This window comes from Prionailurus viverrinus, chromosome D3, assembly GCF_022837055.1.
Source record: "Prionailurus viverrinus isolate Anna chromosome D3, UM_Priviv_1.0, whole genome shotgun sequence".
In the NCBI taxonomy this organism is placed as follows: Eukaryota; Metazoa; Chordata; class Mammalia; order Carnivora; family Felidae; genus Prionailurus; species Prionailurus viverrinus.
Window position 1 is genome coordinate 2,592,388 of NC_062572.1, and position 26,888 is coordinate 2,619,275.

Here is a 26,888-nt window from a genome sequence, read left to right on the forward strand (position 1 = left end):
GAAAACAAAAGAGATCCAAAACGGCTTGCCTGCACCTGAAGGAGGGATTGATCTGGCGGCTCACGTCCAGTGTCTCCCACACGCACTCCTCCCTGCGTTCCCAGGTCGTGTTGCAGAGAAAGATGACGTATACGCCTGCATCAGTGGTGATGTGGTCCTCCCCTTCAGGTCAGCCCACTCCTCAAAAACTTACCTCAGTTGATTTGAAAAAGGAAACCTGCCACTAAGTAAAGGTGAAGTGGGAACGTAAAGATATTAATACTCGAAACAAAAAGAAAGCCGTGTTAATGCACTCTGGCTAGCTAGAGTCACTCTGGGCAGAAAGAGGTTTCCTCTGTTTTAAAAGAAGCAAGGGCGTTTGCAAATGTGAAACAATTGTTGCAGGCTTGAGCCTCTCTGCTGGATGCATCCGGGAGGACTGGGGGAGAACTGTCAGTTAAACACGGCCCCCATCTTGTAGGACCTAACAGCACCTTCTTTACCACTAGTGGTCCAGTTCCCTTCCACATGGGGATTCCAGCAGACTCCTTTCCACCTTTACCAGCTGGTACCTCTTTAAAAAAATTGTTTTAAGTTTATTTATTTATTTTCAGAGAGAGAGCATAAGTAGGAGAGGAGTGGGGGGGGGGAGAGGGAGAGGAGGGAGAGGGACGGGGGGAGAGGGAGGGTGAGAGAGAGAGAGAGAGAGAGAGAGAGAGAGAGAGAGAATCCCAAGCAGGCTCCATGTTGTCAAAGTTGGTACCACTTGAAATTGCCTCAAAGAATGTTTTGTTTCCTTGAAAGACGAGGGCCCAAACTGCCTCATGTAAAGCATAATCCACACGGCAGGAACAATTAGTACTATTTAATTACTGACAAAATTAGGCTTACAAATTGATTTATGGCCCTGCAGATGAAACCCACAGTCTTGCAGGAAAGCAGATTTCTTACAATTAATTGGAGAGAAACGAGGCAGGCGCTCTGATGGGGAGGTGGTCCCGGAGGCATCGGGACCTGGCGGGCCTGGCGCGCTTCTGGAGGCTTCAGAAGGCTCGGCTTCCCCACAACTAGCCGGGCTAATTACCCAAAGAAGATTAGATGTGTTAGCTGCAACAGCATCCCCGAGAAGCGGTTCTTACATCTTATTGTAGCCACTGACCAGGTTTCTGGAGTTTCGGCTTCCCAAAAAGCGTCCGCACCAAAGAGTAGAAAAAACTTGGCCAACTCTACATAACGGGGAAATGGTTTCACATTTTGGGCCAGAGCCTTCAGCCATGTTTTATCCTCAGGACACAGAGAAATCTTTTGCAATGAACCCCCCCTCACTGCCGCCTCCCCATAAAGGAGCATCTGATGATTGCAATTCTGGAAGAAATAAAAACAACTTACTTTGATTTCAGAATAGAAGATGGTTGTTTTTAATAAAGAACGGGGACTATTAATTCTAGTCTACACATTGGGGAAATACTCAAAAGACAGACTTTGTTTCTCATCAAAACCGACTCTGGCCACCTGGAATCTGCATTTAGTGCAGACTCTGGCCTTGCCATGAGGAGGCCAGGTGGGCAGGGGTTAGCCCTCAGTTTCCCCATCTTGGAGGTGAGTATCGTGAGCTAGGCCAGGGGTCCTGGGACCAGCTGTGTCAGTTTCACCTGAAGCCCCTTTTAGGAATACCACCCAGACCTGCCGAATCAGAGGCTCCTGGGGTGGGCTCGTCGGCAGCATTTTTTTTTTTTTAACGTTTATTTATTTTTGAGACAGAGAGAGAGAGAGAGACAGAGCATGAATGGAGGAAGGTCAGAGAGAGAGGGAGACACAGAATCCGAAACAGGCTCCAGGCTCTGAGCTGTCAGCCCAGAGCCCGATGCGGAGCTCGAACTCACGGACCGTGAGATCGTGACCTGAGCCGAAGTCGGCCGCCTAACCCACCAAGCCACCCAGACGCCCCTCATCAGCAGCATTTTTAACAAGCTTCCAAGTGATGGGGACGCTTCCCCAAGTTTCAAGTGCTGAAATACACAACCTCTTAACGTTCTTTGCTGCATTCACTCTTTACAATGCTGTAGGAGACCCAGAGAGGAGGAGCAGAAGTTTAAGAAACAGACAAAAGAAAAACAGAAAGACAGACATTCCGAGAAACGCAGAGACCGTCCTGGGGAGACAAGCACCCGCCTGTCTGATCTTCCCTGAAACTTTGAAAGCTAAAAACCCTGAAACCTTTGGCATATTTTCACAACCACGGCACCGAGAATCAAAACATCTGCTCTGTTAGCCGGATGATAAAGACCCGTTTTCACCTACTGGGTAAATTCGCCTCATTTGATTTGGGTGTTGTTGTTTCACAGTATTTTCAAAATATTCAGAATGCTTTCTCTGTCTCTCTGATTTTGATCCGGTTAATTCAAAGGCTCACATGGAGCGCAGGGGTCCTTGGACTAAACTCAGAGGATGATGCTTAGTGATCTCGGTTTCAGGGCTGTCTTAATTAGGGATCCAGGAAGGTATAAACCTAGAACCTTGTGTCTGATATGCTCAAGGCCACGTTGGTCCTCAGCCCATCAATTCCCAGTTCCAGTTGGCCCGGGGGGGAAGGGGTTAGTGGGGGGGGGGGGGGGTGGTCAAGATGGAATCCCTTCAGGGTCCCTGACTTGGTGGTCATTCCAGCACCGGGGGCTGGGGGCTGGATGGCTTGTCGGAGGCCCTCCTCCTCAGAGGTAGTCGGGGATGCCCGGGGCGCTCCGAGGGCCGGCGGAGCGCACGAGGTACCCCCCAGGCCGGAGGGCTGGCCCTTCGCTGGAGGTTTGGGGACGCAGGGGAGGCAGATGGCCGTCTCGCCACCTGTTTGGGGGGGTTGGGCGGCCGGCTCCGGGCGCTCCGGGCGGGCGGGGTTTCCAGCTGCCTCCGGCAGCCCCTCCCAGCCGCACCCGCGGGGAGGAGGTGGGGGACGGCGAGGGCGGGGCGAGCGGGCGGCCCCGGGGTTGGGGAGAGAGGTGGGCCCTACTTCGCGGATTGGGGCTCACGGCTGCCACTCCGAAAGGGTGGGGCTTTTCAAAAACAGACAAATTCGGAAGGCGAAGCCCACCCCCCACCCCCCAACCTCCCAGGCGCGCAGGGCTCGGCGGCGCTCGGCTCCGCGCCGGCTGCGGTGTCGGCCGAGCGGGGCCACCGCGCGGGTCCCCGAGCCGGCGGCCGCTCCTCCGCGCGCCGGGGCCGCGTCTCCCGAGCCGGCCGTGCGCTCCGCGCGCCGGGGCCGCGGGTGGGGGCCGGAGCCGGGCGCGCGGGGGCGGCGCCGCCAAACTTCGGGCGCGGGCGGCATGGGGACCGTGCGCCCGCGCGCCCCGCGCCCCCCCGCGCGCCCGGCCAGCCCCCCGGGGGCCCCCGCGCCGCCGCCGCCGCCGCCGCAGCCCCGCCGCCCCGCCGCCCGCGCGCGCTAGCCGGCTCCCGCGCTCCCGAGGCGGCCCCCCTCGCCCGCCGAGCGGGAGGCCCGACCCCGCGCGGACCCGAGCGAGGCGCCCGGCGGGGGCGAGGGGTGGGGTTTGCGGCGCGCGCCGGCCTCGGGGGAGCCAGTCCGGAGCCGCGCGCGGTCGTCGCCCGGCCGGCCATGGGCTGGCGGGCGGAGGGCGCAGGGCCCCGCGGCTGCTGGCGCCCCTAGCCGGGCTCCCCACCCCCCCTCCTCCACCCCCGGGGCCAACCGGGGCCCGGCGGCCGCTGGTCCGCGCCCCGACGGCGCCGGGAGCCGAGGAGCCGCGCTCGGGTCTCCGGGATGTGCCCTTCTGAGATGGGGACGCCGTGGCACCGCTGGTCCCCCGTGCTCATCAGCCTGGCCGCCCTGCTCTCCAAAGGTGAGCGCCGCCGCCGCCTCCGGCCCGGGACTAACTTTGCCGCGAGTGAGGGTGCGGGAGCGCGCGTGGCTGGGGTGGCCGGGACGGAGGGCGTGGGTGTCGTGTGCGCGTGTGCACGCGCGCCGGCGGCCCCTCTTGCTGCAGGTCCCTCCCGGGGGGACTTGGCCGCGAGGTCCCCGGGGAGACTGGCGACGGACGCCGGGAAAAATAGCCCTGCGTCGGGGGAGGGGGCCGCGGAGAAGCCGCAGAGGGGAGGGGAGGCGGGCCCTGCCGGGGGAGGGGGCTTGGAATGACCTGGAAGGGCCCCGGAGCGTGCCCCTGGCGCGTTCCCTGCCGGCGCCGACCCGTGAGGAAAGCATTCCAGAGCCCTCCTGTGTACGGGAATGCGTTCAGTGCCTGGCAGGCTGCCGAAAACGGGGCCCCGGAGTGACCCCACTGCCCCCAGGACCTCGGGGAGGGGTGTCCTGCGGGGCCGAGGCTCCCGCCCTCCGGGGCCACGGGGCCGCGCCAGCGTCCGCACGGCCTCGCCGCGGAGTTCTGACCGCAACTTGTCAGCAGGGCCCCGACCCGGAGCCTTGAGTGCAGGCAGGGACCCCTGCCCCGTGTGCCCCCTTCCCCTGCAGTCCGCACCCAGACCCGCATCCAGCAGTCGCTTTGGAGGCTCGGGGCGCTAATTCCTTGAAGGAGGAGTTACGTGGTTCACGCAGGAGACGGTGGAAAGTACCAGCAATTCTTTCTCCTTATCCATCCGGACTCTCGGTTTTGTGAGCGGTTCCCTCCCAGCGCCTGCCTCCTGCAGGGAATCATGTTAGGAGGAAAGTGGAGATTCGTGCCAGGCTCCAGTGGGTGCCCCCCAATCTCCGTCGACAGATTTTTTTTCTGAAAAGATTTTCGAGAGGAGAGCTCCGAAACTTCAAAGCCACTTGTCATGCACAGAGCCTTTTAATGACAGGAAATCTCTGCGAGCTCTTGCAGAATCGCGGAGGTGAGGAAGGCCGGGATCTGAGGCCAGAAGAGGACCGTTCGCTTGCTGTGGTCCGGGGAGGGGAGGGTCGCCCACCCCGCTCACCGTCTTTTCAAGAGCTGTTGGATCGGATTCACGGCTCCTAATTAGGAGTGAGAGCAGTCCCGAGGACCAGGGCCTCCGGGATTTATGGTGTGCACAGGGAACCAAAGACAAGGTTGATGAATTCAGTGAATCCAACCCAGGCAGACGCGAGGTTAAAGAAAAAAAAAAAACCCAATTCACAGCAACAGCAGCGGTCTTGCATATGGCTGTGAGGCATATTTCTTTATTGGTTGTCACTTGATTTTCTGAAAGGAAGAGGCTTCTCTGTTTTTATGTTGTTGAGAAAGGTCCAGAATAGCTGGGTAAACATGACTTAACTCTCACGTTTCCCTGGGTATGTACGTAGCTCCGTTACTGATTTCTTTATGAGATTGGGCAGTGTTGGAGAAGACTGTATTTTCCCCGATGCCATTCAACTTTTTCAAGTGGAAACCCTGAAAAATGTCCTTAAAACAAGGGCCTGTGCGAAGTGGAGGTGGGCGGGGGGGAGTCTCAGCGTGTGAAATGATGCCATCAGCCCGGCATGTGGCATATTTTGTGTGTTGAATTTAGAGACCTTAACTCAGCCAAACTGTTCAGAAGTGAGTCAGCGCTGTGTGGATTTTCCTACAGCGGCAAGCACAGTGCTGAGCCCGAGGTCGGTCATTCGGTGATTTTTCCCAATATACCGAAGAACAGGAAAAAGTGTGACACCCCCCCCCCCCCCCCCCCGGCATGCCATCATGTTATATAAAATTTCCTGGTGCAGATGTGATTTCTAAATGCAGGGATGGCTCGTTCTGGCTCGCGTGTGCACATTGCATTTCTCCCCTGAGATTCTTTGACCACCTGAAAGTTTTAGACCAGCTTGACATCGAATATGGACTCCGTTTTGAAGGATTTTAATTGGAAGCAAATGTAGGTCTGCACACGCACGGACACGTGCACGTAACCCAAAGTGCCCGGTGGGTCTGGGGCCGAGGAAAAAACGCAGATGACTTACAAATATTGAATATCTGCTTCAGCGTGTTGTTGCTTTTACCGTATCGTTCTCATTCTTTCCAAATATGAATCCTTGAATGAACAGAAATGCAGATTTTAATTCCAGGCTGATGTCCTAGAACCTCACGTAATTCGTGAGCAGGCGGGGATTGGTCACAGAACGAACCCACTCTTCTATGGATTGAAAAGCAAGTAAAAATAAAGCTTCGTTGTTTGTACTCCTTTAAAAAACTTTTTTTTGAATGTTTATTTTTGAGAGAGAGAGAGAAAGAGACAGAGTGTGAGCTGGGGAGGGGCAGAGAGAGAGGGAGACACAGAATCCGAAGCAGGCTCCAGGCTCCGAGCTGTCAACACAGAGCCCGACGCGGGGCTCCAATCCACGAAAAGTGAGGTCATGACCCGAGCCAAAGTCAGACGCTCAACCAGCTGAGCCACCCAGGCCCTCGGCTGTTTGTACTTCTATCCTGGGGACCTAGAGATGATATCATGAGGTCAGTAAGTGACTGGCCACGTTGTCCTCTGGTCCCAGACTTCCCTGGAGAATGGTCTTCTGTCCGGTTGCCAGAGAGCTTGTGTCTTACGTGTAGGTCTAGTCTTGTTGGGAACTTGACGTGAACCAGGACTGTGTTTTTATACGCTGCTGTTCATTTCCGGGGTGGGGGGGGGCAGCGATATGGAAAGTGGGGGCTGACAAGACAAAGGAGTGAGGACACGGGAGGTGGGCGGGGAGCGGGCACGTTTCCACGAACACAGGAAGGTCACCGCATCTAGGTCGCTTGTCGTGACCCGCACCTGCGTCCTCCAGGGAGGGTTCTCCTGTACGTGGCAGTGAGAAGCGGACCCTCGGCGACCCCGGGGGCTGGGAGGGGAGCCACTGCAGCGATGCAGGTCCCGTCTCAGGACCAGGGAGGGGTGTCGGAGGGGGGAGAACCCCCGCCTCCGTGGAGGGAGTGTCAGGAGAAATCTGGTACAGCCTTGGACCGGAAACAGCTCTGGTTTACAGCCGCCCCTTGTCCGGGCTTGGCCGGGAGGCCGAACTATCCAGGAGGGAGCTGGCCGGTGCCTGTGTGAGAGGCCGAGACTCTGCTGTTTACACACGTCAATGTTAAAGGGCTGGGGAACAGGGGGATCATTAACTTTCATTTCCTCCGAATTAGAAAAGTTAAACAACAGATACGGTTTTATAACAAATACGTACGCGCAAAGAAAGGTAGGATTCCGAGTATGAGGATCTGTTTAATTGGTTCCATTTCGGTAGCCAAGAAAAAAAAGAAAAACAAAACAAAAGCTCCAAAAATACCCTACTGCAGAAGCTTCTGCTACCCTGTGTTTCTGTGTCATCTGTCCATTGAAGCCACTCCTCCGTTCATTGAACCGGTCATTACCCATTCATCTGTCTTTCTGTTCATCAGGCTATCCATCTAGCCATCCTTTTTCCCCCATCCCTCCTTCCTCCCTCCCTCCCTCCCTCCCTCCCTTCCTCCCTTCCTTCCTCCCTCCCTCCCTCCCCCCCTTCCATCCATCCCTCCCTCCATCCATCCTTCCACTCACAAATTACCACAGACGCGGGGACTTAAAAAACAGAAATTTATTCTCTCGCAGTGTTGGAGGCTAGGTGTCCAAACTTAATATCGCAGGGCTGAAATCAAGCTGTCAGCCGAAGGCTCCAAGGGAGATCGTGTCTTGCCTCCTCCAGCTTCTGGTGGCCGCCTGCCCGCAGACCTTGCCACCAGCAGCCTCACTGCAGTCTTCCTGGCTGGTGCTACCCGCCTCTCCGCTCCGTTCTCAGCCTCTCCTCTCTGTGTCGGTGTGTAAAGTCTCCCCGCCTCCCTGTAGAAGCACGCACTTGCAGGGGAACCAACCAGAACAATCCACATCATCTCCCATCCTGTTCGGTCTCATCCGCAAAGACCCCTCTGCCCGCCCCCCATAAGGTGACACACAGGGATGCAGGGGATTTGGACACAGATACCTTTGGCGCGTCCGTTTCCAACCTTTTCTGGGGGTTACATTCTAAACCTAGATTCTCCTGTCCCAAACTTGAAGTTCCTCTAGGGGCCACACTGTGTATTTTTCTACGTAGCTTTGATTTCTCTCCAGTACATGCTATGGTTCTTTGGACCTTGCAAAGATACAATCACTGTTCAAGTATGCTCAAGACTGTGGAATACCCCCGAAAGGCACTTTGCCCGAGGGTAAAATAATTCAATCGCGTATTTGTTTGTTTGTCTGTCTGTTTTTTTTCCTTCAGTAATTCAAAGTGCCGTAGGAAATACTTTGGTCAGTAATAGCGATGGCTAGTTTTGGGAGTAATTATTGTATGGCCGCTGTGCTGCGTGATTCAGGACAATGATTTCTGGGGGGACTTTTCAGATAAACCTAACTGGTTGGGGTTTGTTATTAACTCCATTTTACAGATGCAGAAAGTGAGGCTCAGACGAGATCTCACAAGGAGAAACGGGCAGGGTCTGGATTCTGATCAGCCCATGCGCTTGGCCGCTCGTGGTTGTTTATAACACCTGAAAACCAGTCCCTTCTTTCGTGCTTCCAGACTCGCTGACCGTTGAGTACAGAGAGGCCCTCGTTCGACTTGTAGCTCAGAGCCTAGTGTATGGCTGGTGCTCCACACATCTGGCCCTTGAACCGCACAAGGGACGGGGTCGCCGACCTCCCCCCTACGCAGTAGAAGCTCCACTTAGGACTCTGACTCCCCAAAATCTGGCTGCCGGCAGTAGCTTGCCGTTGACCGGAAGCCTTAGGGACCACGGACACAGTCGATGAGCGCGGGTTTCCGTGTTCTGTGAACTTCTTACCGCGTTCTTATGACAAAGGGAGCTAGATAGAGCCTGTTATCAAGGGAACCGTGACGTGGTGCATTTCCAGGACTGTCGTTCTCGAAAACGGTGCCCGTGTAAGTTCAAACCCGCGTTGAACGGGTGGGCGAAAGGACGTCCTCGTCCGTAATCTCCTCGGCCTGAAATTTTCCAGCAGCGATGGGAAATGGTACTGAACAGGGGCTGAAGTGTAGATTTTTAAACATGCCTTCGGTAGTTGTCTCATTTATTTTATGTCCTAACGGTCGCTGTTGAGGCGGAGCGGGGGTACCGTGTCCGGGTGGGGTCGCGTGTGCGACACGGAGAGTCGACCGTCGTGCGTGTGACTCAGCGGTCACCGCCTGGCGCCGTGGGAGGACGTCGCTCCAGCCGTGTCCCCTGGATTTCCTTAGGCTGTGCTTTTCTTCCCCGCGACTTATTTGCTTGATAACTGGTAGTTGGTACCTCTTAATCTCTTAATCCCTACCAATATAGGGGTGCCTGGGTGGCTTGGTCGGTTGGGCGGCCAACTTCGGCTCAGCTCATGATCTCGCGGTCCGTGAGTTCGAGCCCCGCGTCAAGCTCTGTGCTGACAGCTCAGAGCCTGGAGCCTGTTTCAGATTCTGTGTCTCCCTCTCCCTCTGTTCATGCTCTGTCTCTCTCTGTCTCAAAGATAAATAAACATTAAAAAAAAGATTAAAAAAAAATCCCTACCAATGTAGATTTTTAATTCCCAGACTGTCGCAAAGGGTTAAGTGACACTCTGACTCACATCACTGACGTCCCCGGCACGCTTAGGCCCCAGGTGTGGGGGGGGAGGGACCTGCAGGACGCGGCGTGGGGGTGGCTCTTTAGAGAAGAGGTAAAGGAAGAGGCAGAAGCAAGTAGGAGGAAGGCAGACAGACACGTATCGATTTGCTTTCGAGAGGGGGACGGTGTGTCCCATGAACGGGTGAATCGGTGAGGTTGGCTCGGATGCCACACCCCAAGCCCGACCGAGCAGTGAGTCTCGAGGGGAGGCCGGCGGCAGGGAGGTGGTGGGGATCGTGGGGACCCACCGCGGGCTTGTGCCGACGTGACACCAAAGGCTCAGAACGCACCTGCATTGCTTTCGTCATTCATTAAAGAAAACCCTGCTTCTAGGAAGGAATGAGGGGGGCCCCCGACAGCCCGCAGCCGGTCTCCTCCACTTCTGCTGTGGGACGCTGGTTTTGAGGGTTCCTTTGACGCAGAAATACCGCCCAAGACGCCCTGCCGCTTAACGGTGTACCGATCCGCAAAGAGGCAGGTCCGTGAACTTCAGGGTAGACAAAATCCCGACACGCGTTGGAAAAGAGACTCGAGCACGTGTTGTCAGAGCAGATGGCACCACAGTGGCCGAGGGAAAGAGCAGAGAGGGCACGGACATCCTGCCTTCTCTGCCTGGAGTGAAGCGTCTCGATGGAGCGTCAGATCCGGGTTTGAGAAGACGGGCGGTCTCACGGTGTTTTTAGCTCTTGGGGACTTGACGTTCTCCTGTTGGCGTGAGAAACCGCGAGCTCGCACGTCGGTGGGGGAAATCGCCGGACAGGTTCACGACGTAGGCAAGATGACCATCCTCAGGCTGGCGTCTCGTCGGGAAAGCCGTCCGGGCAGGCGGGGCGCTGAAGTGAGCACGTAGCTGGTCGGGGTGCAAGGTGTTGGACACCCTCTCGCTTAGCCCGTGGGGCAGTGAGAGGCTGTGGGTCCATGTTGCAGATTCCCCCGCCTGGCCCCCTTCCCGGTCGCCCCGGACCCCTCTCTTCAGGCAGGGGACACGTGGAGGCCACTGTGTCTCGCTGCGGCAGAAAGCGCGCGACCAAGGGCCTGACGTTTGGCTCCAAGGGAGGAGAGGGTGGTGCCGAGCTGAGATGCCCTGAGTCACCATGTGCCGTCGGTGACGGAGGCCACACAGGGTCCTCCCAGGTGCACTGGGGAGTCACAGGTGGGGGCCGCGTGCCCTGAACGTCGGGGGCGAGGGGCAGAGGGGAAACATTTTTGCGCGGTGAGCGGGCAGGGGGCTCCCTCGAGGTGCTGGGAGTCCGAGAACGTTTCCCTGCCCGGCTGGGTGTGGTGCGGACGTGGCTGGGGGTTCGGAGGGCACGGGCGACCTCAGGAGGCCCTGAGGTCAAGACCATGGGGGTGCAGGGGCATCTGGGTGGTTCAGTTGGTTGAACGTCCGTCCGACTTGGGCTCAGGTCGTGATCTCACGGTTCGTGGGTTCGAGCCCCGCGTCGGGCTCTGTGCTGACAGCTCAGAGCCTGGAATCTGCTTCAGATTCTGCGTCTCCCTCTCTCTCTGCCCCTCCCCCACTCACGCTCTGTTTTTTCTCTCAAACGAAATAAACAGTAAAAGAAGTAAAAAAGAAACAGTGACCGTGGAGGTCCAGCCGAGGTCTGCAGGGACTGCCCGCAGGGGAGCAGATGCCATTGGGACACACGGCGAAGGCTGTGGTGGGAACGAACCCTTCTGGTTTGCTGGGCTTCCGGAACCTAGACCCGGTCCCTGGAACCACTAGGGGGCTGTTGACGGAGACTTTGTTTGGCCTCTGGGTGAAAGGAGGACTCCAGACGGACACGGGGTCCCTGCCATCAGGAGGAAGAAACGGGCATTTCTGGCTCGCTGAGGTTGGGGACTGAGGGTGGCCGGCCGTGTGGCTGGTGCCCCTGGGGACACGGTGAAGAGCAGACACGGGCCGCGCCGGGCGCGGTGGGTCTGGCCGCTCCATGGTGGCAAATGGCTGGGGGTCCGCCTTGAGCACAGTCTGTGGGGTGGTGTCCTGGGGTCCCCAGCCAGCCCTTCCCAGGTGAGCGTTACTGTCTCGGGCACATGGACGCTGGCTCTGGCTGCAGACGGGCATGTGCTCTGTCCCGGCTCATCCCGACGTGGGAACCGTCTAGCAAATGGGGCGGGCGGGATGCGTGTGGCACACTGACCCCAGGGCCACACAACGTGCCCCCCCCCCCCCCCCGAGCTGCAGCGCATGGGAGGGGCTCGGGGTGCCCGTGAGGATTGTGTCACCGTGGGCGGCCGAGTGGAGCGGTGGTGCAAGGGTTTTGGCTATTAGAACACGATCCCTTTCCTCAGTGCCTTTCCTGAGAAATGCTTGCTAGGTCTTAGTACTTCGGGGGTGGGCGGGGAAAAAAAAAAGCTGTGTTTATCTTGAGAAATGGTTTGCACTTTATCCTGTGGACACCACGCATTTTGTAAGTGAGTTTCTAAGTGTCTCTCTTTGCTCCAACTCCTGGGGCTCTTCTGAGCCACGTTTGCTCTTTGTAAGCAAGTGACACGTCTCTTACATCAGCTTTCCCCTTGGCTTTATCTTGTTTCCTGCCTGTGTCCTCGCCTCCTCCTGTCTGCTTCCTCACCTGCTTCTTCCATGGCAGCTACTTCAAGCTAATTTTGAGATGGCGGAGAGGTAAACACAGTCTCCTTGCCCAAGGACGGCCGTTTCCTGTTGTGATGTGTCTCATCCCAGTTGTTTTCCGTGGGTTCTTTGAATCATTGTGTTCATACTGTGGATGCTACACATAGTTTGCGTTCTGGACTCTTTTGAGCGCTATGTTCACGTAAATATTTCCATGTCTTAAACACGTACCGCGAACTTGGGGCGCCTGGGGGGCTCAGTCGGTGAAGCGTCCGACTTCGGCTCAGGTCGTGATCTCACGGTTCTTGAGTTCGAGCCCCGCGTCGGGCTCTGTGCTGATGGCTCAGAGCCTGGAGCCTGCTTACGATTCTGTGTTTCCCTCTCTCTCTGCCCCTCCCCTGCTTGGGCTCTGTTTATGTCTCTCTCAAAAATAAATAAACGTTAAAAAAATAAATGAAAACCTACCGTGAACGTACTTACAACATATGCATCATGGCTTAAAGGTTTTAGCTCTTGCTGGACATTTCCAGAATTTCTTGTTTTCTACTGTTCTAAGGAAATAATTATCCTCGTGCATAATTTTTGCTTTGAGTTACTTTTTTGGGTAGATTTATGGCAGTTTAGTCCCTGGCCACATAGTACGGGTAGAATTCATGTTTCCAGAAGGGTCGTCTGTCCCTTGTCACACAGGTTTTGCACAGGTGTCTCCCTCGCACCTGAGAGCATTGGTTTCGCGGAACCGTGATGCCCTTGGTGACGGCACGTGTCCGTGTGTGCGGTACCCATGAACTTTGCCGAGTGCCTCGAGTGTCCCTGGAAACCGTTGTAAATGCGTCACGCGGAAGCCACCGCTCTTTGCGGATGTGGCTCCCAGTGCCCCAAGCTCCGTTTTCCCCACAGTGTGGTCCGGTGCCCTGAGGTGCTTCGGCGCCTGGAGGCTGTGGGGTTGCAGTGGCTGAGGTGACACAGTCTGTGGCCAGAGAGGAAGGTCCAGACTTGCTTACGGCAAGCATTCTGCGGGCACGCTTTGTGAAGAGGGCTGCGACCCGGAGCCTCCTTGGTCATTAGTCAGCAGGTGACTTGGAGATAGAGCGATGGTGGTTTCAGGGGAGGAGGGACAAGGCAAGTGTGTTAAGAAAATGTGTTTAAGACAACTCAGGCAACAAGAGATGTTGGCGAGGATGCCGAGAGAGAGGATCTCTTTTGCATCGTTGGTGGGAATGCAAACTGGTGCAGCCCCTCTGGAAAACAGTGGAGGTTCCTCAAAAAGTTACAAATAGAACTACCCCGCGACCCAGCAATTGCACTACTAGGTATTTAACCCAAGGATCCAAAAATGCTGAGTCGTAGGGGGCACGTGCACCCCAAAGTTTATAGCAGCGCTATCGACAATAGGCGAAGTATGGAGAGAGCCCAAATGTCCATCAACTGACGAATGGGTAAATACACACACACACACACACACACACACACACACACACACAAAAGCACACAGTGGAATACTACTCGGCGATGAAAAAGAATGAAATCTTGCCCTTTGCAACAACGTGGATGGAACTAGAGGGTATTATGCTAACCGAAATTAGTCAGAGAAAGACAGATATCATAGGACTTCACTCCTCCGTGGAATTTGAGAAACTCAACAGATGGACATAAGAAGGGAAGGAAAAATAATACAAAACCGAGAGGGAGACCAACCATAAGAGACTCTTAAATACAGAGACCAAACTGAGGGTTGCTGGAGGGGAGGTGAGTGAGGGGATGGGCTAGATGGGGGATGGGCACTGAGGACACTTGTTGGGATGAGCCCTGGGTGTCACACGTAAGCGATGAATCACTGGATTCTGTTTCTGAAACCATTATTATACTGTATGTTAACTAACTTGGATTTAAAGAAGGAAGGAGAGGGGAAAGGAAAGGAAAGGAAAAGGAAAGGAAAGGGCGGGTAGGATGCTGTTTTGTTGGCCGGGAAGATGAGGTCCCCTCTAGGACATGCTGTTTGGGAATCACCATTACATAAGCGAATCTGGAATTTCACGGTTCTGTGACTTTGATGGCATTTGAGAGAGCCCCGCTGCCCACACACAGCAGAGGATATTCAAGTTCAGGCTGTGATCTACCCAGTTCTGACTTTTTATCTCCGGCAAGGAATGCCACCAGTCCTGGGCACTGAGGGCTGTTGTTTACCTATCGGTGAGCTAGGTTCTCAGGAGGCAGAAAGGAGTATGAAGTCAGCTCTGCCGTCGAGATGATGCCGGGAAGTGTGGGACACAGTCATAACCGTCTCTGGTAAAGCAGTGTGATCAGTACAGGGATGGACACGCTCTCTGATTATGTGGTGAGAGGAAGGATGTGTCCTTGGTGTCCCCCGAATAACCCTTTGGAATCTCTTTCCTGCGGACTCCGCTCGCTCTGTGTTGGCCAGGATTCTTAGCTGCTGGCCGCAGGCTCTGTCCGGTGGCGGGGGGCTTGCTGGGTTGTGTGTGTAGGCCCGCAGGGCGCCGTGGGGGCCCAGTTTGCTGAAGGACCAGTGGGGGTGGGGGGTGGGGAGACCCCTAGCCACAGTCTGCTCCCTTTCTGGCCCAGAGCCCGCCTTCACCAGTGCCCTCCTCCTGGGACCTGGGGGCCCCGGGGACTGGATGCTGCTGCTTCCCCGGGGCCCCCAGTACCTGAGCCAGCCCTGAACCCTGGTTCCAGGAGGTTCCTGCCGGGCTGGTTAACAGGACTCAAGAAGGCAGCTCCGAAGGGATCTGGAATTGGTGATAAATGTTCCGATCTTTGGAATCCAGAGAAACTCGCGCTGTGTTAAAGTTGATTTTTGACGCTATTGATGTTGCCGAGAGAGTCATGTTGGAGTATCTCACCCTTGTTAGTTTTCTCTTCCCAAGAGGGCTATAGGACGGAGGCAAGAGGAGCGCCCCGGGGGCTCAGTCCCTTGACCATCCGACTTCAGCTCAGGTCGTGATCTCACGGTCTGTGAGCTCGAGCCCCGTGTTGGGCTCTGTGCTGGCAGCTCGGAGCCTGGAGCCTGCTTCGGATCCTGTGTCTCCCTCTCTCTCTGCCCCTTCCCCACTCGCATTCTGTCTTCGTCTCTGTCTCTCTCTCTCTCTCTCTCCCCAAAACAAAGAAACATTAACAACAACAACAAAAAGAAGGAAGCAAGAAGTCTTCCCGTGTGTTTCTGACATTCCTTATCATGGCGTTGGGAAAGAAATGCTCAGTCCGTAGCTGATTTGATTCTGGGTTTTCTAGGCAATCCCTCTGCCTTCTAGGATTTGAACGTAGCCCTTGTGTTTCTGTGAGCAGGAGACCCTCAAGAGGGCCGGTTCCGTTTTGTCATCCCAAGGGCCTCTCTAGGTTACTGTTCCCAGTCAGCATTCAACAGGTGCTGTCAAGGGAGGAATCAGAGCAGGTCTCGGGCTGGGACGACCCCCTTCCGGAATGTAAAACAAGGCATAGGTCAGTCTCCCAGAAACTGCGGGTCGAACAGAAACGTTCTACCTGAGATTTACTTAAAGCGGCACTTTGTACTGATCGGTAGTTGGACATGTTTGTGTTGCAGGCATGAAACAAAGCTTTCGGGTTGCCTGGGGGGTACAGGAGTGAGGATAGGCCAGCCACGGTACGGGGGTAAGCAAATGGCCGCGTCTTGGTGGATTAATTTGAGAAAGGGTTACTTCCTGTTCACTTAGAGCCTAGTTGACCTGCCTCCACCTTCTTGTTATGCCGCTCGGAGCACACGGCCTCTGAAGGCATCACGGGAGGGGAAGAGAGGGCCAGAGGATCACGTGGGATGCTTTGAAAGTCCAGATTCGGAACTGGCTTCGCTACTTAATGCGCACCTCCCACTGACCGGCACTTAGAAGCGAGGCCTCCCTCTGACCGCGGGGGGGGGGGGGGGGGGGGCTGGAAAATGTAGAGCAGCACGTGTCCCTACGCGTGGTGAGTACTCACAGTCTCTGCGGAAGGGAGAAGGAAACATGCTGCTTCCTGTAAGGGAAGTTCTGCGGGTAGCTGGCATCAGGCAAGGCTTGATCCAGGTGCGTGTGTGATGCCACAAGGCCCTAGAGCCTCTCTGCTCCTCTTTGACTGTATTGCTTCTGTTCTTAGAGACACTGCCCCTCATTTAGGCAGGATGCTTCCCAGCTCAGAATTGAATCTTCTTACCCAAAATTCACTAAACAGAAAGAACATTTTCTTTCACAGTTCCATCAAAGTCCTGCTTCCATCAAAGGCCTGCTCTGGAGAGGCCACACTGCCCCATGAGCCTCCTTAGGCAGAGCCAGGAGTGGGAATCCACCCAAATCAGCTGGGATGAGAATGGGGAGAGCATGATACGTATAATTTGGAATGCCGTTACTCAGAAAGGATCGTGGATGCTGGATATTCACCGTAAGAGCGATATTCCACACGTACGGTCTTTGCAGTTTTAAACCTAAAATGAAAACGTTCACACGGTCTCCAATATTTAACCTTACGGGGAATTTTGGGGTCCTGCTCAGGTGACAGCTCTCCGTACAGAACTGTCCCCTCCCAGAGAAGTGACTCTCTCTCCCTTCCAGTGTGTAAATGTGATGAAGGCTCTTGTTTCCAATGGTTGTAATTTTTCAGAGTCCTTAATTAGATGTAAAAACTATGCACAATAGGAATTACTGCTGTGATTAAATATTTGCATTATGTGCTATTAAAAGCAGGCATCAAAACGCGCAATTGCTTGTTTTACAAGCATTCAATATTTTGAAACGTGAGGTCCCCGAAAGCCTGGGGAATTCTGTTGGAAGGGAGAGAGACCCACTCAGACGGTATCGTTTGCGTTTTCAGGGAGCAGCCGCGTGTTGGGAAGGGAATGGCGGTTTAGGGGTGCGGCCACCCGCGTGGAGCTTAGCGCGTTCTGGGCGTCTGGTCCCAATGCGTCACCAAGGGTGCGTTCTTCTTGATTTCTGTGCGGAGTTTGGCCCTGACGGCAGGGGCTCGGGTTTCTCCTGTAATGACACAGTTTCCAAGGTGTTCTGAATTCCAGACAGCCTACTATTTAGGCTTTCGAAAGGAAAACGGCTTGTAGGGTGGGTCGGGGCCAAATGTCTCATTTTCACTATTCCGCAGTAATTTTCCTGGAATTGTTTTGGTTGCGGTAAAGAGATTTTTGATGGGAAGGGGGCATTATCACTATTCTTGTACAATTTAATGTTTATTTATTTATGAGGCAGAGAGACAGAGCATGAAGGGGGGAGGGTCAGAGAGAGAGAGACACAGAATTGGGAGCAGGCTCCAGGCTCCGAGCTGTCCGCACAGAGCCTGACATGGGGCTCGAACTCATGAACTGTGAGATCATGACCTGAGCCAAAGTCGGACGCTCAACCGACTGAGCTACCCAGGCGCCCCATATTCTTGTGCAATTTAAACTTAAACACAAGCCTCGTGAATCTGAAGGAGGTAGAACAGAGAAACAGGGTGTGTCATGTCTTTACCAGATAGAAAAAAAAAAAGCCCTCTCTTGCCTTGTGTACCTTATGTCCGGGGTGTGGCTCTGGGTGGACGGGAGTCAGGTCGAGACTGTGGTCCGCAGGTACGTCTCCTGTGGTTGCCACAACAAATGTCTCGTCAGTATTTTGAAATCAGGAGATCTTCATAAAAATGTGGGTTTTTCGGGGCGCCTGGGTGGCGCAGTCGGTTAAGCGTCCGACTTCAGCCAGGTCACGATCTCGCGGTCCATGAGTTTGAGCCCCGCGTCAGGCTCTGGGCTGATGGCTCAGAGCCTGGAGCCTGTTTCCGATTCTGTGTCTCCCTCTCTCTCTGCCCCTCCCCCGTTCATGCTCTGTCTCTCTCTGTCCCAAAAATAAATAAACGTTGAAAAAAAAAATTAAAAAAAAAATGTGGGTTTTTCTGCTCCCCTTGATGGATGTTTCTGCGTGGTGACGGGTGGCCCCAGCTACGTACGCAGCGGCTGTGGGGCCCACACCTGTCACCATTGTCCTGGGCTGGAAGTGCTGTTTCGTAGGACAGAGAACGACTTCTCTGTCCTCCGTGTCCACCAAAAGCGGGGAAGCGAAATACAGACAGCCCATGTGTGTTGGATGTGATCTCCCCGGGCCCTGGCGGTAGGGGCACGAGCAGCTCGGGTGGTGTCAGTCCTCCCTTTCATTTACGCTGCTTGTTTGGAGCAGTGTGTCCTTGAAATAGGATGTATGCATGGGGGGAGCCTAAGGCAGAGACCTTCTGGGAGGAGTTCATTGGGGGTGTTTGAAAGGTTACGAGTTCACAGATCCTTAACTTCTGCGTGCATTCGCTCGTTTATGTTTATTTTTTTATTTTATTGAGAGAATGCACGCAAGAGAGGGGCAGAGAGAGAGGGGGTGGAGAATCCAAAGCGGGCTTTGTGCTGTCGGCCCAGAGCCTGATGTAGGGCTCGAACTCACAAACCGTGAGTTCATGACCTGAGCCAATGTGGGACGCTCAACCGACTGAGCCACCCAGGTGGCCCGTGCATTTGCTCTTAAATGTCATCTTTTTTTTTTTTTTTTTTTTTTGCTATAGTTGACACACAAGGTTTCCCTAGCTTCAGGTGTAGTATTCACTCTTTAACTTGATCTCTCCAGATTTACAGTTAGGCCTGTTATCTTCTGTGTCTGTCTGTCTACACCTCTCTCTCTCTCTCTCTCTCTCTCTCTCTCTCTCTCACACACACACACACACACACACACACACACACACACACACACAGCTTTGACTGTAAGATAGAAAGGTTCTCCTCCATCTACGGTCTTAACTGTGATTCATTTCTTACGGGCATTAAAACCTCCACTGTCCCGCGAGTACAGTGAGACAATTCCTTTGGTCAAGACAGCAGAATACTCCCACCCCATAAAGCGCATTAAGAGGTACATTTACAGGAGGAGAATTGCTTTTTGTTAAAAAAAGTTATGTATGGAAATGGGAGACATTTATGCTGTTTTGTGCCCCAGTCATAATTGTAATAATGCCAACTTGAAGACCTTTTTGAGTGCTGAGACTCTTACACTGAGACAAAAAAAAGCTTAAGTTCTGTGTGTATCCACATAGACTTTTTTGTTGTAAAAAGGTACAGTGGGATAATGGATACATTATTTTCAAGAGTACAGTACGTTACATTAGGATGAAATTCTGTGAGGCGGAAATAGGAGTTCGGGAGAAAAGGGAACAACGGCACATTTCTGGTTGTTAATGGAGAGCTCTTCATGGGTTTTATAAATGGATGGTGGTGGGTGTCAGGGCATTCTGTTATTTATATCCCAGTGGAGATATTTAAGAGAGTGATATAACGGCTTAATCTTAAATGTCAAGATTTACAACACACTAGAAACTTTATCCTTAGCAACTGTTGGAACGCTGATAAGAAACAATACGGATCATTTTTTATATGTGCGAAGGGGGTACATAGTTTTAAAAGGTTTCTCGTAGGGATTTCGGGAGGAATCAGCCGTCAAGTGGTTCAGCATCCCGCGGCCCAAGCCACGCCGTGGACCGAGGACATCAGAATAGCCTGGGATCAGGGCACTGGCGGTTTTGAAGGGCCTCCAAGTGATCCTGATGGGAAGTCGAGGCTGAGAGCTGTGAGGCAAAGCCATCAAAGGAAGGCATCTGTTTTTGTGGACAAGAGGTAAAGCAGTGATTCTGAAACCTGGCTGCACATTAGAATCCCGTGAGAGGATATTTTTGGGGGGTTGTGTGTGTCCCGTTAATAAAGGTAAATTTGCATGGAGTACCGGTCACCTTTTTACAGCACACGTCTGTGAATTTTGGCAAATGCAGATCGTCTTGTAACCATCAGGATGCAGAGAGCATTTCCATCACCCCCAAGAGTCTTGGGCTCTCCCCGGCTGGTACCTCCTCCCGCCCTCATCCCCCGGCAGCCGCTGCTCTGTAGTTGTGCCTTTTTCCAGAATGTTCTATAAACAGTGTCGCACGCTGTGTAGCCTTTTGAGTTGGGCTCCTTTCACTTAGCACAACGCATTCGATCTTGTTCCCGGTGGTCGGATGTGTCGGGAGTTCACCTGTTTCCCTTAGCGAGGAGCGTCCTACCGTATGGCAGACCAGAGTTTGTTTTTCCGTTTGCCAGACGAAAGACGCCCAATTTGCTGGTAGTTTTGGCCAGCGTGAATAAATCCACTACAGGTATTTGTGGGCAAGTGTTGGTGTGAATGTCCGTGTCCACTGCCTTGCGGGTACACTCTTGAGGGTAAGACGGCTGGGCAACCGGCTGAGTGTGTGGCTCACAGAGTAAGAAACTCTCAAGCTGTTTTTGCAACGTGGTTGAACGGTTGGCGTCTGTAACGGGGACGTGTCACCTTCCGGCTGCTCCACACCCTTGCCAACACTTGATATTTTCACACTGTAATTTTACTTCAGCTCTTCTAATACGTGTGTAATGATATCCCGTAATTTCCCTGATTGCTAATGATGTTGAACGGTTTTTAGTGGCTTTTTTTGCCATCTGTGTATCCTCTTTGGTAAAGTATCTTCAAATCCTTTGCTGTTTTAAAACAGGAAACTAGGGGCGCCTGGGTGGCTCTGTCAGTTGAGCTCCGACTTCGGCTCAGGTCATGATCTCACGGTTTGTGGGTTCGAGCCTCACATCAGTCTCTGTGCTGACAGCTCAGAGCCTGGAGCCTGCTTCGGATTCTGTGTCTCTGTCTTTCTCTCTGCCCCTCCCCTGCGCATGCTGTCTCTGTCTCTCAAAAAATGAGTAAGCGTTAAAAAAAAAAAAAATTAAAAAAAACAACAACAGGCAACTAATGTGGGCTGTCTGGCTCCGTTCGGAGAATTATTTGTGTCGCCTGGATACGTGTCTCTTATCACATATGTGATTTGAACATCGTTTCTCTTTGGTCTGCGATGTGTCGTTTCTTCCTGGTAACCGGCCTTTGGTAGAGTGGATTTCTTTATTTTGATGAGGTCCGAGTTCCCTTTGTCTTTTATGGAACTGCTTTTCTTTTCCTATCTTAGAAATATTTGCCAAATGAAAGGTCACAAAGCATGTTCTCCTGGAAATGTAATAGTTTTAAAGGGTTATACACTGAGGTCCATGATCCATTTTGGGTCAACTTTTAGGTTTTTTTTTGCATGCAAATGCCCAGTTGTTCGGGCATAATACGTTGTAAAGACTTATTTCTCTCTTAAATCAGCTGTTTTTTTGTGAAGACCCTTCGACCTTATGGGGTAGGCATGTTCCGGACTGTCGGTTTTGTTCCCCTGACCCACACATCTGTTCCTTCACCGAGACCCCCCCCCCCCCCCGCCCCGATCTCCATGGCTGTTCTTCATAATGAATCATGAAATCAGGCAATGTGAATCCTCCAATTCTGTTCTTTGTTAAAAACGCTTTGGATGTTCTAGTTTCTTTGATCTGCAGTTTACATTTTGGAACTAACTTGCCAATTTCTTTAAAAAAAAAAGAAAGAAACTGCTGGGATTTTAATTGGGATTGCATCGACTAAGCAGAAGATACACCTTTGTAATAATGAGAACTCCCACCTTAACAACCAGCCCTCTGATCCATGAGCATGGTACATCTGATGGTGTATTTAGGTTTTCTTTGGTTTTTCTCGTCACTGTGCTATCATTTTCAGCATACAGATGCTGTACATGCCTTTAAATTCATGCCGGAGTGTTCCATGTTCTTGGGGAGCTGTTGTGAATGGTGTTCTTCTTTAAGATTTGAATTTACGGTCTTTATTGCAATTATATAGGAACACCTAATTTTGTATATTGATTTTGTATATTGATTTTCGTATATTGATCTTGTGTCCCAAACTCATTTATTTTTGGTTTTGTTTTCTGGTAGACTCTTGGGCATATTTTGCATGGTCAGCCATGCCCTTTGTAAATATGGTTTTACGGCCCCGTGTTCCATCTGTAGGACTCCCCCCACCCCGCCCTGTTCCCTCTGCGCAACCCCCAGGATAATGTGGAGTAAGAGTGGGAATAGCTCCCATCCTTGCCCCGTTCCCAATAGCACGCCTTTAACCGTGATGTTGGAGGTTTCATGTGGATGATTGGTATGAAGATGAAGAAGTTTTGCTCTGTTTCTCGTGTGTTGAAAGGTTTTATCATAAATGGAGTTTGAACTTTGTCTGACCCTTCTATTGTGTCTGTTCCATGGTCCTGTGGTTTTTGTTGACAGTGTAGATTACGTTGATGTTCAGATATTGAATCACCTGTATTCCTTGCACCAACCCAACTTAGTCGTGGTATAATTCTTTTTATATGTTGCTGTCTTGGATTTTCTAATATTGAGGGTTTTTGTGTCTAAGCTCTTTTTTTTTACAGTTGTTTTAAAAAATGTCTTTGTTTTTTGTGTCAGAGTCATCCTGGTGTTGTAGAATGAGACATGGAATGTTCCCTCCTGTTCTGTTTTCTGGGCAAGACTGTATCATTCAATGTAGTGCTTCTTAAAATGTCCAGGTTAAGTCGCCTGGTGAAACTGCCTGGGTCTGGAGGTTTTTTCTTTCCGAAGCTTTTACATTGCAAATTTAAAATGTTTTAGGACTATTTACATCATTTAATGGTTTTAGGACTATTCACATTACCTGTTTTATATGGAGTGGGTTTTGGTAGTATATGTTTTTTTGATGAGTTGGTCCATTGTATCTAAATTATCATATTTATGGGAATAATGTTCATAATATTGCTTTATCTGCCTTTTCCTGACTGTGAGATCTGTAGTGATGTCCTCTATTTCATTCCTGCAATTAGCGGTTTGTTTCTTTTCTCTGTTCTTGGTCAGTGTGGGTAGAGGTTTATGAATTCTATGTGTCTTTTTAAAGAGCCTGCTTTCACTTGTCATTTGTTTTTCTTTTTTCCCCATTTTTATTGATTTCTAGTCTTATTTTTATTATTTCATTTTGTGGCTTTGGTTTTAATACTTTTCTTCTTTTTTTTTAAAAAAAGTTTTATAATGTTTATATATTTCTGAGACAGAGACAGAGCATGAGCAGGGGAGGGGCAGAGAGAGAGGGAGACACAGAATCTGAAGCAGGCTCCAGGCTCTGAGCTGCCAGCACAGAGCCTGATGGGGGGCTCGAACTCATAAACCGTGAGTTCATGACCTGAGAGGAAGTTGGTCACTCAACTGACTGAGCCACCCAGGCACCCCAATACGTTTCTTCTTTTTTAAAATCTAATATCTTCACAGGGAGGCTTAGATCATTTTCTGAGACATTTCATCTTTTTCTGATAAAAGCACCTAATGCTATACATTTTCCTCCAAGTACTGTTTAAGCTCTGTCCCTCAAACTTTATTTTCATGTAATTTACAATTATTTCTCTTGGGATTTCCTTTTGACCCATGTGTTATTTAGATATTTGTTGTTTATGTCTGAAATATTTGAGGATTTCATGAATACCTTTTTTTTTCTTATATGAAATGTATTGTCAAATTGGTTTCCATACAACACCCAGTGCCCATCCCAGCAGGTGCCCTCCTCGATGCCCATCACCTCCTCCCCCCCTCCCTCCCACCCCGCATCAACCCTCAGTTTATTCTCAGTTTTTAAGAGTCTCTTATGGTTTGGCTCCCTCCCTCTCTGTAACTTTTTTTTCCCCCTTCCCCTCCCCCATGGTCTTCTGTTAAGTTTCTCAGGATCCACATAAGAGTGAAACACGAATACCTTTCTGATACTGATTTCTAGTTTAATCCCAGTTTGGTCAGAGATCAGACCTTGTAGGAAGTCAGTTTGTTTATATGTTCGAGTATTTTTTATGTTCCAGAATAAGGTCTGTCTTGCTAAATGCTCCTTACCTTAAAACATTTTTTTTTAAATCTTTATTTTTGAGAGAGAGACAGACAGAGTGCGAGCGGGGGAAGAGCAGAGAGAGGGAGACACAGAATCCGAAGCAGGCTCCAGGCTCCGAGCTGTCGGCACAGAGCATGATGCGGGGCTTGAACCCACAAACCGCGAGATCATGACCTGAGCCAAAGTTGGACGCTTAACCCACTGAGCCACCCAGGCGCCCCTGTGCTGCTTACATTTTAAAAGGAATATTGTATTATTGCTTTTGTTGAGTGGAGTGCCCTGTAGCTGTCCGTTAGTTTACTCAGTTGATAGTGTTCTCCAAATATTCTAAATTCTGAGTGATTTTCTGTTCCTTTCGTAACTAAGAGGGGAGTGTTGACCTCCCCAAATATAATTTTGGATTTTTCTGTTTCTCCTTTTGGTTCTGCAAGTTTTTGCTTTGTATATTTTTGAAGTCCTTTTGTTAAACGCAAACACATTTAGGATGGCTATGTGTGGTAGGTGGATTGATTGGCCCCTTTACGAACATGTGATACCTCTCCTCCCACCATATTATGGCTTATTTTTTTCTCATCTTAATAGAGTTACTTCTATTCTTTTGTTACTGTTTGCCTGGTATAGTTGCCTATGTTTTCCCCATCCGTTTTTTTTTAAGTAGTTAATGTATTTATATTTATAGTATATTTTCTATAGATAGCATATGACTGGGTGTTGCTTTTATGTCCACTACAATAATCGTTTTTTTAAATGTTTATTTATTTATTTTGAGAGAGAGAGAGAGAGAGAGAGCATGAGCATGAGCGGGGGTGGGGGGGCAGAGAGAAAGGGAGAACGAAAGAATTCCCAAGCCAGCTCTGCACTGTCAGCACGGAACCCCATGAGGGGCTCTAACTCGCGAACTGTGAGATCATGACCTGAGCTGAAATCAAGGGTCAGATGCTTTATCGACTGAGCCACCCAGGTGCCCCAGCAATCTTTGGTTTTTAATTGGGTGTTTAGACGATTTACATGTCATAAAATTATGTAATTTTATATACATTTGGGTTAAAATGTACCATCGTTTCAGTTGTGTGTTGTTTGTTCTTTTTTGCGTGTGTGTGCCCCCACCTTGCCTACTTTTCAGTTAATGGAATATTGTTTACAGTTGTATTTTATCTTGAGTCTTAGGTTATTATTTATACCTTTAAAAAATCACGGTGGTAGCTGCCCTAGGGTTTTCAGTATGGACCTCTATCACAATCTAATTTACAAGCAGTATTTCACAACCTAACATGCGGCATGGAAACCTTGCAACGGTAAATTTCCAATTTCTCTCTCTTCCTGTTCGTTTTATTAGTGTCCTTTATTTTATTTTTAGACATGGGAAAAGCCCACGCGATGTTGTTATGATTTTTGCTTTCTACAGTCAATTATCTTTTATAGCAATTGAAAATAAGAGAAAATTGGATTTTATATCTGCTTTGACTTTAACCATTTTCAGGAGTCTCCATTTCTTTGTGTCGATCCCCGTCCCTGCCTGGTAATGTGTTCTGTCTCTCTGAAGAACTGCCTTTGCCCTCTCTTGTCTTAGAGGTCTCATGGCAATGTAGCCCTAGCTTTTACTTTTTTGGGGATATTTTTATCTCCCGAAAATATGTTCTTTATTTACAGATGTTGCTTTATCGTCTCCTGGCCCCTGTGGCTTCCGAGAGGAAGTCCGCTGAAATCCTCATCTTGGTTCTTCTGTGTGTAATGTGTCTCTTCGGCTGGCATCAAAATTTTATTTTATTTTTCTTGGCTGTTTGGAGATGACGGGTCAATATATGCTCTGTCTCATTTATTTTCACCGTTTGAGATTCTTTGAGCCTCTTGATGTGCGGTTGGATGTCTTTCGTTATTCTGCGTAAGTAGGCACTCATTTCTGTTTCCGCCCTCTCTTCCCCTTGGGATTCCAGTTCGGGTTGGGCCGCCTCTTGCATAGCGTCCCGCGGTCCAGGATGCTCTGCTTCCCTCTTGCACAGATTCAGGGGCAGTGATTTCTGTTGACCTGTTTTCCTAACACGGATGCTTCCCTTGGCCCTTTTCAGGTGCACGAGTAAGCCCACTGATGATTCCTCATCTGTGTGAGGTTTTTGTTAGGTTATGATTGCTCGTGTTTCCGTCTGACATTTTCTTAGATCCGCGTCTTTGCCGGAACCCCCCACCCCCATCTGGCCACGAGGCTGTCCACCAGCCTCGGCCTGTGGGGCACCTGGAGTCTCTTCCTCTGGCTCCGGCACAGGTGAGGTCTCGTCTTCTTGAAGGACGTTTACTTTCTGACGTTCAGGTCCCCGGTGAGTTATGTTATGGATCCCCGTGGGGGTTCAACCCGGAAGACAGAAAGCACGTCAGATCCTTTCTGCGAGGACACTTCAGTGCAAGAGGTGAGGAGAGGCGACAGCCGGCGGGGGCAGGCGTGACAGATTTCCTGCAGCAGGAGCTGTGCCGTCTTGAGGCGAAGGGACAAGGGGAGGAGACTGGGCTCCCCCCGGTCCAGTTTCCTGGACAGGTGTTTGCTGCTGGGGCTGCCAAGGAAAAAGATACAGCTGCCTTCCTAGAAGTCCCCCAGACACAGCATATGGGGCCGAAGTCCTGACCCCTCTCCCGTCCTCCATGAGGCCCGCTGGCCTGGGAGCCAGGATGTGCCTGCAGGGCCGGATGGAACAAGAGAAGCGTTGGGAAATGCTCACAGGTGGCAACCAGCCACCTCCCAGAGACCTCGAGTGTAGCCACCTGATTAAGCAAAGCTAATTTTGTTACCTGTTGCAGTAAGAAGAAATCTGTAGAGACTCTCAGTAGTATCCCAGGACACTCCAGGTCAGGTGTGGAGGGAGAGAACTTGGGGGTCTGCACCCAGCTGACTGAAGGCGAGGCCGTGCGGGCATCGCGGGCACACGAGAGCGAGAGGCTTGAGGATCCTGTGCCACCACAGTTAGGGGCTGAGCGAGCCTTGCGGCCAGGCGAGCCTTTGTCGTTCTGGGGGGGGGGGGGGGGGCTCTTTGCCCCGATGAGCAATCTCTTGTTCGCATC

At 51.6% G+C, this 26,888-nt stretch overlaps 1 protein-coding gene across 1 annotated transcript in view; it reads left to right on the forward strand.

Annotated features, from left to right (window-relative positions):
* Positions 1–3,742: 3,742 nt before the first annotated feature.
* The window catches only part of TMEM132D (transmembrane protein 132D), a 563,851-nt gene continuing 540,705 nt past the window's right edge, over positions 3,743–26,888 (forward strand). Inside the window, exon 1 of the mRNA XM_047828139.1 lies at positions 3,743–3,821. Within this exon, the coding sequence (XP_047684095.1) occupies positions 3,743–3,821 (79 nt within the window). The remainder of the gene's footprint in view (positions 3,822–26,888) is intronic.